At 31.7% G+C, this 15841-nt stretch overlaps 4 protein-coding genes across 6 annotated transcripts in view; 1 reads left to right on the top strand and 3 right to left on the bottom strand.

Annotated features, from left to right (window-relative positions):
* LOC127858243 (putative inhibitor of apoptosis) overlaps nucleotides 1–15841 on the bottom strand; it is a 248756-nt gene that overhangs the window by 20541 nt on the left and 212374 nt on the right. The window lies entirely within an intron of this gene.
* LOC127858238 (cholecystokinin receptor type A-like) overlaps nucleotides 1–15841 on the top strand; it is a 309809-nt gene that overhangs the window by 186711 nt on the left and 107257 nt on the right. The window lies entirely within an intron of this gene.
* LOC127858239 (D(2) dopamine receptor-like) overlaps nucleotides 1–15841 on the bottom strand; it is a 146572-nt gene that overhangs the window by 108514 nt on the left and 22217 nt on the right. The window lies entirely within an intron of this gene.
* On the bottom strand, nucleotides 7471–14007 carry LOC127858250 (death-associated inhibitor of apoptosis 2-like). The gene is made up of 5 exons (XM_052395239.1): nucleotides 13854–14007; nucleotides 11081–11652; nucleotides 10536–10672; nucleotides 10027–10093; nucleotides 7471–9525 (listed from the first exon to the last, which is right to left on the bottom strand). Exons 2-5 carry the CDS (start codon nucleotides 11634–11636, stop codon nucleotides 9311–9313), a joined length of 975 nt encoding a protein of 324 aa, XP_052251199.1. The 5' UTR covers nucleotides 11637–11652; nucleotides 13854–14007; the 3' UTR covers nucleotides 7471–9310.

Below are 15841 nucleotides of genomic sequence, written 5' to 3'. Positions count from 1 at the left end.
CGTTAAAATAAAGATAGACCAACACCATGTTAAATGCATGTGCTAAAACGTTTCCAAAAAGTAACTGTGGTCTGTAGTCTTGCGTAAAGCATTTTGTCGCTTTAAATAAATTACTTACAGTATTTGGAAATGTGCGAATCTATCAAAATGGCGCTAATGGTATTATTTTAGAGCAATAGTACAACAATAACAAGCCTTGTGTAATTATTTATATCAACATCGAATGGATTTTGAGGAAAAATGTACAATTCGCTCAGTATTGCGAACAATGAATTGGACTCCTTAAGTGGTGAAACATTTTTCTTGAAATAGCTTTATGAGTAGCTGTTAATGTCACTTTGTTTTTTCTCGGTTTCCATTAAAGCCAATGGGACCTTGAACAAATTTCTTCAAAAGGATGTACATACATAATACGATAATTATATTGACTCATTTGAACAAATGCCATTCAAACACTGACGACATAACCGTCGCACTCTTCTGTCTTACAAATTGGTGCTTATTTCCAGTTATGTAAACTGAAATCGGCACATTTTGTTTGTGTTTCTTTTGAAGATGTGGGCATTTAAAATCATACTTTTGAGTAGCCTTCCACTTTTTTGCTATAAATTATCACCAATCGAGAACGAAATTATGATACGCATGTTTTGTTTTTATGCTAAATTTTATCTTAAGTAACAGTGCACCATTAGTTTATTTCCTGTCGAACAGCGATGTGGAGATTTGCGTAAAAAGTGAAAAGAAGTCTACATCTTCAGTAGCTGCATTTGATTTGTAATTATAAACCAATCGATATATCAATCAACCAACCATTAAATGAAACATTTTTAAGTATGCACTCACTTGTGTCAAACATAAAAGAAAATTCGTCGGACGTTATCGCGTTCTTCGTGGAAAACCGGAACATGCCGTGGGGTAAAATTTAATAATCTTTATCGTTTTATCGGAACGCTCGTTTGCACACTCGCTTATCACTTAGGCGACCCGGATTTGATTCCTGCTCATGGCGCATGTGAGCTTTGTTTGTGATCATCATACCGAACAAGCGGGGTTTCCTCCGGGTACCCCGCACCGCCCCCACAGCACAAGACGACATCAAAATATATTTCATTTAAAGTTGCTGAAAATCTTTCAAACGTTAGCCCAACTTTCATGAGTGTACACTGAATAGATAGGAGAGCTGGGACTTGCGCTCGGTCCGCCCAAAAGCTTTATCAAATTGTTTGTTTCCACTAACCCGACCGTCCCTATTTTTTGCAACCGACCCTTTACAATTTTTTTGACGTTTCAAAATAGCGTGTGTATAGTATAAAAGATAGTATAAAACAATTGTCAGATAAAAACGTTAAGCCGACGTACATATCCTCCTTTTTGGCAATATTAGTTGAAGCAAACAACTTTTTCACGCGGGGGGGGGGGGGGGGGGGACCTAACAAACTTAAAAATACACACCTACGTAGCCTATCATCACATTGTTATGCTGATAACTAGAAAGTTGTGTTTGGGAATAATTATGATTAATTTGCTATTTTCAATTCAAAAAACAAAATGCATATGTAGCTAAATGTAATTTCTAACATGTTTACCAAACGTAACTTCATACAACTATAAATGAAAATAAATATTCTGTATTGAATGCTGACAATTTTAATTACAACTTTCTTATATATAAAGCTGTACTTTAAATCAGTCTTCTCGTAATGCCAGTTATCATAACTTATTATTACTAATAATGACAACACACTGCCCAATCAACGTTTTGGGTATTTCTATGAACTTTAGATTATTAAGCATTTAGCAGTATTTGTGTGTGAATTGTGCATTATTAATTAGAGTGTACATTAGTGGGAAACATCTGAATTGCACTATCTGAATGTTATGTATATTCATGAGTACTATATGCATTCACATAAAAAATACGGCGGTACAATACCAATTATTTTGATCACAGTAGAGCATTCAGACGTGTTAATCTATCAGAATGCATTCGTTTGGAATTCATATTTTAACTTGAACTTTTCTATTTACTAATATGTTAATGCGTTTTTGTTGTTGTCTATTTTAATGAAAGAATAGGCATTCAATATTATATATTGTTGTCTGATACACCAATAGATCCCTTTCACGTACAAATTGGTTGGAAAATGGAACATTTGTAGATTTGTTTTGTTTTTATGCCACAACACTAAAGTTACCTGAATTAACGTAGAAAAGAAAAATTATTTATATAAAATGTAGAAATCTTTAAAGAGCAATTACTCAAACATAAATAACATAAATCATTTCCCCGGAGCCACATGTAGAAATGCGCATCATATATTGTACTTAAGGCTGTTTATAGTTCCATAAAAACCGTTAAGTTGTTGCTCAGAACTGGCGAGGAATGTATATGTATATGTATATTGCAGAAATATTCTAAGTACAATAAGTCAGATGGATATAATTGAACTGGAACGATAATACTTAATCCGCATCTCTTCTTGGTAGTTAAGGATGTTTTATAGTTGAATACAACGGATTCAATAGTTTCTGGAATTGATTAGGGACGGACGAACAGACGAAATGACGATGAAACGGATGGTCAAACCAGTGACTTGATGCGTCCTCTTGAGGAGCATAAACTCACACATTTGAAATTATATTTTTAGCATGTATTCGCATTACGAAACTATTATTATTATTAACATATTATTTCAATATCTATTTTCAAAGGACATTGTGTAAACAATTCCAGCATAAGGGAGCATTTCATACACCGTTTAAGTTAGCACCATACCTTTTAGCTTATATCCCATGTTTTTTTTCTTCTTTGTTCTGGTGAAGTTGTTGTTGCATAAATGTCACCATGGTATTAACTTCAAACTATCCGGACGCATTTTATTTTGATCATCAGACGCATTTTATTTTTCTCGTAAAATACAATGTATGATAAATGGTCTATGACATAAGCATAAACTAGATAATGACGCTTTAAAACAAAGATAACACTTAAATAGCTCATGAACATTTCGCACATGTAAAACGCATTCAAAAGCTTAAATAGATCTATGTTTTATCGAAACAGTGGCCGTTTAATTTTATTTTGTATTAATTTTTGGCGTTGTGTTTGTTTGTCATTTGTACGCATTGCGGTGAGTTTGGGAAATAACGTCCGTCGTTTTCTGAAGAAAATGTTGACGAATTAGCCACACATCCCATCTTTTTTAACAATGAATAATATGATATTTCTAATTTTTAATATGCACCATCTTTCATATTTGTTGCCACGTTTTAATAAAAATGCCCAACAGTCGAAGTGCTGACAATAGTTGTTTTTCGGAACTCTCCAGTCTGGGTTTTTCCGATATTTCAGCACGCGCGGTAGGTACAAACAAAAGCTGACTAGCATATTTTAAAAGAGAATGAATCAATAATTTCTCTTATCGCTGAATAGTAAACACCACTTTTTCTGCTCAAACGTTCGTTATAGTTAATAAAAAATACCATGATTTAATCATTTTTCTTTAAATGAACTAATCTCGATCGTGTTTAGTTTGATTAGATTTGTTATGTGTAATTATCAATGATAATAGTAATAGTATATAACAACAAAATACTTGAATTTTGACATTTCCTAAAAGAAACACTACTGTCGTTTAAATACGTATTATCCACTTCTGAATGGGAAGCAAATCGGATATCGACGTTACTGGTCATTACTGTATTAATGACAATGTTTGTACCTCCCGCGCGCGCTCAGAAATCGGAAAAACCCACGGCGTGCGAGTTCCGAATTAAATCTTTTTACATGCAATAAATACAATGTTTTTATTTGAATACCTTTGTGATTGTAGATCTTTCATTTGGATAACATTGATTGAAATAAGAAGAAAGGAATAAGAGTTCACAGATTTAGGCATAATACTGGTTTGATTACATGTTTAATGCATATTTGTGAATATCCCGGAGAGAAGCGTAGAAGTCTACTAATAAGGATAAAACAGACACTTAATACTATAAACAATACATCATATTATCGATATCCTATTTATATAAAATAATTTACAATAAAACCTAGAAATACCACCTATACAAGGTAAACTGATTGCCTCAATGCTTTATACTCGAGAAAATTCTACCTAGTGCTGGAAATTAACACATGGGCAAACTATATTGGAACTAGTTTCGTGAATTTACAGATTAATAAAACGTGAGAAATTATTGCTAATTTAAGCATGTTGCAGTATTTTTGTGTAAAAGTGTGCATTGTCTTAGAGTGTATATTTGTGGAAAACATGATCATTGAAAGCAATAGTTTGTATTACCTGCTTTGATTTTTTCTTAATTTTAATGTATATTTATGAATACTATAAATTATGCATTTTGCACAACAATACGGCGATACCATACACATTATTTTGGACACAGTTACACATTTAGACGTTCTTATCTTTGAAAATTCATACGTTTGAAATAACTACAGTACAACCTGTGTTAGTAGCCACCTCTGTTTCCAAACACTTGTCATAAGCAAGCACAATTTTGATTTCCAAAATGACCTCATATAGTACAAATGCACCTCTATTAAGCAGCCACCTGCATTAATTGGTCAGATCTGCTGCTTCCCATAGATGGCTGCTTAATACAGGTTCATCTGTTTTTGTAATTTTACTTCATTATTTGTTGATATGTCGATATTTGTGTTGTCTTCTATTAATGAAATGTAAGGGGGTGAAACTCAAGCTGCCTGGCAGTATAGCACTCTAATGATCCAAAACTCATAAGAATTAACATTAAATCGATTACATATGGTTTATAAAGAGATTCTATTTTGACGGCAAAAGAAAGATGCGTTCACATATTTCGACATAATGCTATTTCTTTAACAAATAAAAACATCAAATGTAAGAGAAGAAGCTTAAACTGTCATACTATTGCCCTTCATATAATAAAGTGACAGTGCAGCATATTCGTTTTAATGAGTCTAGAACACAACAATTATGAAATTGCATAAAAAAAATCAAGGGAGAAACATTCATCATCACTAGAAAGTATTAAATAGTACCAATTATATCATTTTCGCGCAATCAATCTGAAAATGGATCAACAATAAGACTAAACCGACCAAATTATTTATTTACATCAAACTATTGTGGTTATTTTCTTATGGCGTTGTCGTATTTATATTGTTCAAATTTAAATAAAATAACTTTACCATTGAGAACAGTAATGCATAAATTTTTACTCAAAAACAACATTAAGGTGCTATGATTGCTAACATTCACTGCGTAGCGGTTTCCGGTTTAGAAAAGAAAACTCTGTGCTTTTGGACAAGTGGAAATTTTGAAATGTATTTCTGGAGCCTAAATCAACTAACCAACGTTATATAAATTGCACTATCAAAGGCGGCGTTCGAAAAACAATCTTTACAGGGTCAAACCCACACGATATATTATTAGTTTTGGAGAATAAATTCCAAATATTTTAAATTTTGCCCTAAGCCTGGATTTCATTACCATATACATATTTATTTTTTTTTAAATCATGAAAAATTCATTTAACATTTTAAAACGTCTTCAATTGTATTTATATATTTGCTAGGTCGAACTGTATCAACGTACAAAGTTTCAAACCGTAATCGTCGACAGGTATTAATAATTAATTACGAGAATTAAGTCGCCTTCGCCATAATGGTCGAGGTCGACTTAACTCTGCAAAATTGGATTTCGGCTTCGCCCAACGGCCGCGATAGTATATATATAGTTTTTGTCAGTGATTTATTTTTCAGAAAAGTTGATTTTTCGTTATAATATGATTATTTGTCACTCAAAATGATGTTTTCACTAATTAATATCATAGCCACACGCTAACCACCTGTGTTTTGAGACAGATCTTGATAATATTTATTCAATATTCTTTCCTGCTTACGTTTGTTTGCATTTTCTTCTGTTTAATGTTAATGCTTTTATGAGTTGTCTGTAAAACTTCCATTTATCGATAACATAGGAATAAATTGCATGGCAATCCATGAAAGAGGAACATGATATCCGTATTTAAATAAACATTGCATTACACATACAAAAAACTATTCACAATTACCTTTATTTACCATTTATTTTAATAACGTCCCGTATCGTTAACAAACTGTGGAAAGACGCCGTAACCGTCGTAGTTATGACGCCGTATCGCGTTGTCGTACAGACGCACCAATGATTGTAACGTAGTTCAGCGAGAGTGAAGTACATACGTTTGGGTTACTTCAATTCTCTAAGTACATACGTTTGGGATACTTCAATTCTCAAAGTACATTCATTTTTAAAACTTATACATTAGAGACTCTTAGTGGACGGAAATTGCAAAGCGGGAATCCACTGTTTCTATAAACACCTTTTTATTTTCAGCACTAAAACCATACATTCCGGGGAAATTTAGCTACTTTATAATGAAGTACTGCATTATCTTCACCATGCTTTTAAGCGTTGTATTATTGTCTGCAACTAAATACTGTATGGGACGCATTTGTATGTTAAAAGCACATTTAAAGACACAAACTATATTAATCGAAGACTAACCGTTTTACTTGTCCGTTTATTAGATCTAAATATTGACCGATTTCGCTTAAATATACATTATTTATAGACTTGAACTTTTTAACCCCTTCTTATTAAGTGTATCATATCAAACTGTTTGATACGTTTCGCGCATTAGATGCAATCTTTCAACTTTTTCAAAAATAATAAAATAAACAATTTCCAAATCCTTCGTTTGTTATTTTCAGCGATTTTTATAGACACCAGCCAATGTTTACACTTGCGTACCATGACACGGAAAATGTACCTGAGTAATTACAACACCGATTGAGAACATGATCTCGGGGCGTAAATGTATTACCGAAACTAACCTTTAGAAATGAAAACCTCAACTGATTAGCTTAGATAACATATGTGTGAATAACCAAAGTTAAACAAAATATATTCATTATATTTCAACTACAAGTATACAAATGTTTCATAAAGAGATTATAAGATCAAATTATTTAGCTTTATTAATAAACAAACATCCTTATGTGCAGGAAGAATAGTTTAAATTTTAAACATTAAGTAAGCAAACAAAGTCTTCATTGTACGCCCCTTATACATTTGATTGTTTACAACATTTACATTTATTCACACGCACAAAAACCCTTTTTATCAATTGAAAATCATGTACGACACAATACTATCGAATATATAGTGAAATCATATGTAAGCAAAATGTTCTACTTTAAAGCATTTTTAAAATGCGGTGATAATCTAATAATCAAATATAACACTTAAAAAATGTTACCGGCTGATCTGGAACACATATCAAGTTTTAAGAGATATGTGTTCGCAAAATTTATCTTTAAAACTGATTATTAGTTATTACACATACGTATCATCACATGCGTTATTTTTGCAGTACAAACGATGAATAATAATATCAAATTTTACTTTCATTTCAAAGCCCGAGTCAAAGTCCAGAATTTATTTCAAAAACATTTTACAAAATATTAAAGTGCAATAATATATACTGACATCGAAAACTTATAAGAAAGCAGATAATACAACAAACGTTATCTAGCATCACAGCAATTATCATAGAGATAAAAGTGAAACATTACACAGAAAGTAATCTTTAATGAAACTTAAGGTGGTTTCTTTATAGTAAAGAAGAACCTTAAATTAAATTCACTTAACAAATTCAAAGTTGTCAAAAAGAGAACGTGTGTAGCAGTGTCAATTTCTTTAATGTTTTTTTACAAAATATAAAACAATTTACAAGGTATTTTTAAACTAAATGAGCCAGTGATTTTTTTACTCTTTTTTCCTATTATAATGATGTGATAATTGAAGTTAAGTAAATATATCATATATATTTATTTAACTTTATATAACTTTAATTTCTCCAAAACCGTGAAGAGCTGAACAAAAAAACAACCACAAGTTTACAATAATTAACAAAATACGTAAGCATAATATGTGTACATAGTACAATATCTTACACGTCGTCAGCGATCAACAGAGTGAACAATGACATTATAAATAGATTACATTAGATATACACATATTGTTGAAATATTATTTATAACATTGACATGATAAACAGAGGAAAACGTATATACATGTGTATGAATTCATATAAGGCATATAATAAATATTTACATTACATTCGGACATTTATGACAATTAAGAGTGTACATTTTTCAAACTTTTTACTTTTCAAAAAGGAATAATTTTAAATGCAATTGAAATTTATCTAACTAGTGGTCAGATGTTAACCATCGCAACATGATTATAAAATAAGAAGCACAACAATGTAAACATTTAATAAATGTATCATCGAAAAACAAGCGCATATATGATTAAGTACAATCAAATTGAGATAAATAGCTTTCTTTTTATTTTGTTCACTATATCACATCAATTCGGACAAGGTTTGTTACCTTGCATAAGACTTTTGATCGGGTTATTCAGCTTTTAAAGACACAACTTTAAGAAACATGTTTTCATATTACCCGAATATTGTTTTATATAAAAATAACGTAGAAAAAGAAGAATATAGGCAAATAATTTCTCCTGATTAGTATTTGAAAATATCAACAACTCAATGTATCACCACTTCGTTCAAATAAACTGTTCAGAACTCATGTTGTAACTTCAATACGGCAGTCGACAAAATTCCATGACATCATGCTCTAAACGTTCCGACTAGCTTTTTTTGATGCTCAATTCACATCATTATAACATTCAGATTTACGCGCATGTTTTACAATGCAATTGTTTCATTGGTTGATTATTCCTCCTTACATAACACGCTACCACATGAGAATAGGTTTAATATTAAAATTGAAGTAAATATAATAATATGTGGAATTGAACTTGAACATTTTTGGGCCACTGTGCCTTTTACATTCGAATAATCCCTATAATATATCTGTCACATAACAAAAGCATATGATGAGACTAAGGCTCGGGGGTTTCAACAAAAGTGTTTTCTTTATTGATACTCCCTCCGAGACCCTTATTGTACATTAATTCTGATAGTTTGTATTCTGTCATACATTACATACGTATGATTTCGGCATAACTAAGGCAGCAATACTACTCTCGATGTGATACTTAATTATTGCCTTGAAGTTTGATACCTTTTTACATCCCCTTAACATGCTCATGATACACTTAATGATAGCCCCTTTTTGCATTGCTTCTCGTCTCGCGTTGAAAGCACTGTCCAGGTTACCATATTGCCGCATCATGCATAGCCCGTACTTGGCCGTTATCGCATTTCTTCTTCGGAACTTTTGAAGTCGCTATGCCATATATGTTCGCACTGTGCCTTTAATGCTGGAGCCGCAAATTTTGCACATCCGTTGCTCCTTGCCACAACCATCGCATGAGATGAGATGTCCACATGGGAGGAAAACAATCGATACCTCCTTACTGGTACAGTACATGCACTTCATGATGCTGTGTAACTCAGAGTTCTCTCTCATTAAGTCTTGTCTTGTTTTCGCTACTTTAGGCTCTGCAAACAAAATAGTTATAACTGCAACAACATTCGTGTAAACCATATCATATTATGTCTATCCTTTGAATGATCATGTTACTTAATTGTTTGCATAGCTTGCTTATAATGTAACAGTGCTTTCGATGTAACAAAACATTAAACGATACGTGTCATGTTACCAATAACACATGTTAAAACGTATTTGAAAAACTAGCAATTGTTAAACATTCGTGTTTCAAAATGTAAACAATCCTCTAACCATCAATTAACAATAAATGTAAGACAAGTGCGAGAGTTTTACATTTATGATGATTTCATGCTTTATTTTATAAATAAGCGTATTATATTATATTATCCGATTGTATAGTTCATATTCATTTAGTCATTGTGTTTTTCAGTCACTTATATAAGTTCATACTGATGACCATTCAAACTGACTTTAAGTAGTTATGTGCATTGATTTTACAATTTATAACATGTATACATTTGGATAATGCTCAGAAATGCACAGTTACTTACCTAGTGAAGATTTATAAGAATTAGTTGACGAAGTGTTACCCAGTTGATTTGCCGTACCATTTGTTTTCTGTAAACAATACAAATATATCAATAACATATTATGCAATTGCTACAAATGCGTTTTGTCTGGTAACCTAAGTAATTGAAAGATGAATTGTCAAATTGTCATAATTCGAAAATCAAATGCAGCATATTTGCATTCGTTATTATACGCATCAAACGATTGAAATGTAAGTATTTATGACGTACTACGCGAACATCATTAATTACTATAACACAACAACACAACGGTAACTCATGAACTCTTGAGTAGATGTAAACGTTAGTGTAGATTGTGTGATATAATGGAATGGTCCTGTCCGAGAAGTATTTTGTAACACTGCGACACAAAATACACGCGATTTACCGTAAATTTCTTTTCTTAAAATTTAGAAAATAATTTATTCTCTGATAGGTTGGTTGGTCAATACAGAATTTGGTATTTATGTTTTTGTGAAGCGATTACTTACATCAGATGAATATTTAACTGCCAACTGGATTAAGTTCACAAACTCGTGTCCTTTTACACTGAGCAAGTATTCACATTTCGGAGAGAAGCGCGCATGTTCCACCCATGGGTCATCTTCCGGGCTCCAATGGCGTAAACCTGGAAACCAAATAAAAAGTTATAATGCTCCTTCTTTGCATTTTGTCCTGGTCTTCAGGTCCCGATTTCCCAAAAAATATAACCGTTTAACTCAAGCTATTGTTTTAACCTGCAAACAAATGTGCATTAATTGCATAACAATTTGCCGAACATTTTGTATTAGAACCAAATTTCCAATTATATATAGAAGTCATAATTGTGTTTTTAAATCATATTTGATTCATGCAAAACGAGACATGGTTATGTAATTTTTCATAAAATTTCGATTAATCAACATATGATATACATAACGTTAGTCCCTAAATTTTTAATTTCCGGTTGACACATTTTTAGTTATAAATCTTGTTTAAGGTAAATTGCTAACAAACTGTGAAGATATACGCCGATCAGAAACAAGACGATTATTACCAATTCCACAATGGTGACATCTGGTAGCATCTTCGCCTCCATTTCGGACCAAGAAAAAACCAGCCACGCTGAGGAGTTTTGTTGATACTGCGAGAATTGTAGCTCCGAAGGACTTTAATCTTTGCGGAACCGTGGAAAAATGCGGATACTTTGGTCCCGTTGGTCCGGAGGTATTGATTGGTGTTGGAGGAGACCCATTATTGGCGGTCTGGAAGTGTGTAAGCATTGCTGAGGACCCGTTTTTGAATGTCTGTGAGTAAGTATTTGTTTCTGGTCTATTTGTCAACAGTTGAGTTTGCTGCTGTGCTGTTGGTGAATGGTGTTGTGTAACATAATTTTTGGAAAGCGTTCTTTGTGAAGTAGCACACACGTTTGGGCTTGCGGTATTGTCATCATCGGAAGACGGCTGAACGGCTTTAGTGTCAAGTTGTGATACCACCTTGGCGATGTCTGCAGGCGCAACAATCACCCCAGTTTGAAGACTGTTTAGCTTCCCTCTTATATTTCCTGCACCATACATCCCGTCACACTCCACATCATTACCACAAACGTCCATTGTGACTAGCGTTAAACTGGAAGCAAAACAATGTTTTTGTTATTTATTGAAAAAAGACGTAAGTCCGTGTTGCTCGACTATAAAATTGATTATTGCACGTGTATTGTTTTTGTGCACGTAAACACTGTTAGTGATCTATTATTTGTATAATTTATTTTAACGTATAACTTGCTTGCGTTTTTAATACACCAGTGAAGATCTATTATATAATTAATAATTATATAATTAAATATTGTTATGTTATGGAAATCGTTTCCTATTTAAGAATGCATTCTTGAAGACACACGGTTATTTTTACTATCTGTGTAATTCATGGAATCACATTAGTGTCCATGGCATGGGATTCCAAAGAACTCAAAGAGTCAAATATAGATGTGTCGTGCCAAAATAAAACAAAAGGGCGGAAGTAGCTTTAAAAAAGTACTGCAAAATAAACAGTCAAGATTGAAAAGAACTACAATTTATCCAGTTGCTTCTACATTTGCCTATTCATTTAAAAACGTAATGAATTGAATAAGCATAGCCATATTTTAACATTTAAATTAAACTGGCAAACAAGAAATGTTAGTGGTATATTAGGAAAAACATGAAAACGTTCAACGCAAATGCATCTAATATTATAAATAAATTTACATACTGATGTATTAACCTATTTATTGGTTTAACTAGTGTTTTGGAGAAGGGCTTAGAGCAAACGCAATTCAATTCTAACTTTGCATCTAGGTATTGATTAATTTATGTTGTTATATCTGTTCAATGCATAATAATGAAAATGGTCAGACAAAATGTAATAGGGAAATAAAGCTATTTAAAACACTGAAATGTAGTATGTAAGTATAAGTTTAACTAAAGTACTAAACTTGAATATAATCATAGATAACTTATACAAAATGTTCGGTACAGATAAAGTTTTGTCTGAACTCAAATATGGTACAATATATTGGGAAATGTTTAATCAGTTTTATTTTCCTTTCATATCGACTCAGAAAGAAATAAAGACATTTGATAAAATAAAACTTTAATTAATATGCTGAAAAATAAAGGTACATCGATTTGTTTTTGGAGACATAACAACAATTGTCGGTCATCTTTTAATCACAGAGAATAATTGAATCCGATTATAACTTTAGGATAAATAAACACTCTCTTCGTTTCAAAACGCTTTTATCGTTCTTAACAGTTTCTTGTTTTCTAAAGGTTATATAAACAGTCTAACCATTAGAACCAAGTCCATTATCATGTGAAAATATTTGCATTCGCCCAGAAACAATGAATTTTAGACTCAAATAAATGAATGACCTTGTTTTAGAAAATATAATCAAATGACAATGTGTATTTTTCGTTCATTTTTATTTGTTCGATAAACTGTCGATATTGAATCACTGATGTAATGTTTAAAAAAATAAACGGTTGTCCGAATGAAAAACGCTCAAAATATCGATAAGTCATATTACAGGAGAAGGAAAAGTCTGCTCAATATTGTACTGTTTATTTTCAATGAAATTAAGTAACGCATTACTCTGGGTTTCCTTATCGCAATCTCTGTGTAAAATATTCTGTGGTTTTCGTGTTGCGTGTCTGTACAAACATAAGCAAATCCCTGGATTATTTCACATGTTAAAATTGATTTAATGTATCTAACCGATTTTCACGAGTAATTGGGTGAATGTGATCACGTTGCGGCTTATAAAATTTTCATGTCAATGTTACAATTTAATAATTCAATTTCAAATATAGAGATACATTATACCATATTTGGCATTAAATTAAAAATCTATTAAAATAAGATGTCAGATTTAAATTGCGCCCATATTCAGTTCTATGTATTTCGTGTTTAACATACAGTTTTATAACGAAACGTTGTCATTGTAAATAAATATGTGCGTGAAAGTGTAGAATAGACGTGTTTACGCGAAATTATTCTCAATCTCTGAAACAACATGTACGTATCTCGTCTACATACGTTTTGTATGTACATATAAAAAATAATATTGTGTTGATGATATTAATTGCACATGCATGAAGTAATTATCTGTTTCGATGATATACAATTAGTTCACCTTGTATCAATTAACAGGTCCACCTTCTTCCATATTATTTTTCAATACAAAAATATGGCAACAAAATATGTCATAAATTCATGAGCTAAACGAAAATAATAGCAATGCAAAAATAAAGTGTGAGTATCAAATGTTAATAATTAAACAAAGTACTTACATTTCTTATCGGTAGTTGTTGGTTTCGAAATGCGACTTGAATGAGATCTGTGTCCAATGTTTTTCCTAAATATAGAGTTACTTAAATGTCATTACGTGAAACTATTAATAGACAAAATAAGGAAACCAATATAACAAAGACCAGTATGTTTATTTACTCGTGTGACGTGTATTAATTTAATTCAAGCATCTTTCTCTATCATCAAATAAAGTAAACATAGTAATTTGGGGTCCATTTATAAGGGACATTGCACGGTATATAAATTTGAAATATGCTATATTTCAATAAATGACAAAACAAATTCATCTCAAAAGTTGCGAAATACGTAAAAGATAATGTACATTAAAACCCAAGTTGCTATACGTTAACAATATGTTTTGCATTTTACTGTACATTTTAATTGTTAATTCATGTGTATGCTGCAAAGTCAAATTAATTCACTTCTACATGACCACAATATGGGCGTAACTCTGCGCACCATTGAATATACGGGCTACATATACAAAAAAAGACATGCGCATGGCATAAACACGTGTATGAATACTGTTATTAAGCTAGAACAAAGTATTTGTGATCAGATTAAAACTATTTCTACAATACAGGAATACTGTTACCTTAAAGACGTTATCAGTAAAACGAAAACCCTTACAAAACGAAAGTACTTTATTTGAGACAAGTGACAGATTGTTTCTACAACACAATTTAATTGATACTGTGTTTAGCAAATCGAAAAGCTAAAATAATTGCTGTTTGACACATTATTTTAAATATACTTTTAAAGAGACCTTCAATATGAAAGTGGTCTTGGCACCATTTGCATTTTTGACAGGAGATAGGACGCGAAAACACTCGGACAAATGCATCGGATCCGTCGATGTATAATATTTGGATCCAAGCCGATTGAAAGTCATTTGGAACGTCAAAGTTTATTAAGAATCACAAGCAATTATCCCAGAAGATGTAACATATAAAATTTTACCGAATAGCCTTTCCATTCAAATGACACCACAAACATAATAGCAATTGAAAACAATTAAATGTGTGCTATGTACTCAACGGTGTGATATTAAAAATAATTGCTTTTTTCTGAGGCAATATGAACGGAAGTAAATATCACACGACTTTACAATAACGAATGGTTTTCAAACTCTAGTCTAATCCGGAGTAAGTATATTATGATGCTCCAACAGAGATTTATCCGGGATCAAAAGGGTTTAACGGATTTTTGCTAGACCCTGAAACCCCGTATGTAAACTGTTTTAATGCCAAATAAAACCATGTTCCTACAAAATGGCCAGGGTGTAATTCTTCCAATTTTGAAATATCCCCAACGATTAACGTATTGGAAGAACTTTGGTAAACTGCCCATCAATGTTATAAAAAGACATTTAAGAATTGCCAATACGGGTTTCGCAAGGGTTGTTATACGGTGGATGAGATATTTGTAATAAATACTATTGTTCAAATTATTGTTTGAAAATCCAAATCGTTATATAAACTGCTGTGTTTTTAATAATTTTATTATGATTCAGTCTTCTTAAACGAAAACTGGTATTACTTTCGCAACTCATGTATGACGGTGAATGGATACCTGTGCTCAAAAGAAACAAATGGTGCGTTTACAAGTAAAATCGTAAAGCTATCTTTAGATTTAAATCACCTTTAGCTATTTTTAGACATGTTATCTATACTGGCCGATCATGTGACGACTTGTTATTTATGGTGACGATATTGTTATATTTAACTTGACTGTAATTAATATGTAACATAAAATTTAAGGTATTGAAGTTTCTTAAGGGAAGTTCAAGTCATTACATTTTTTTAAAGATGCAGAAAGCCGATTTAGGAGAGATAGAGGGGGGAGATAGACAGAGACATATATATATATATATATATATATATATATATATATATATATATATATATATATATATATATATATACATATATATATATATATATATATATATATATATATATATATATTA

Source organism: Dreissena polymorpha, chromosome 14, assembly GCF_020536995.1.
Source record: "Dreissena polymorpha isolate Duluth1 chromosome 14, UMN_Dpol_1.0, whole genome shotgun sequence".
NCBI lineage: Eukaryota > Metazoa > Mollusca > Bivalvia > Myida > Dreissenidae > Dreissena > Dreissena polymorpha.
This window is presented reverse-complemented; position numbering and strand designations above follow the sequence as displayed.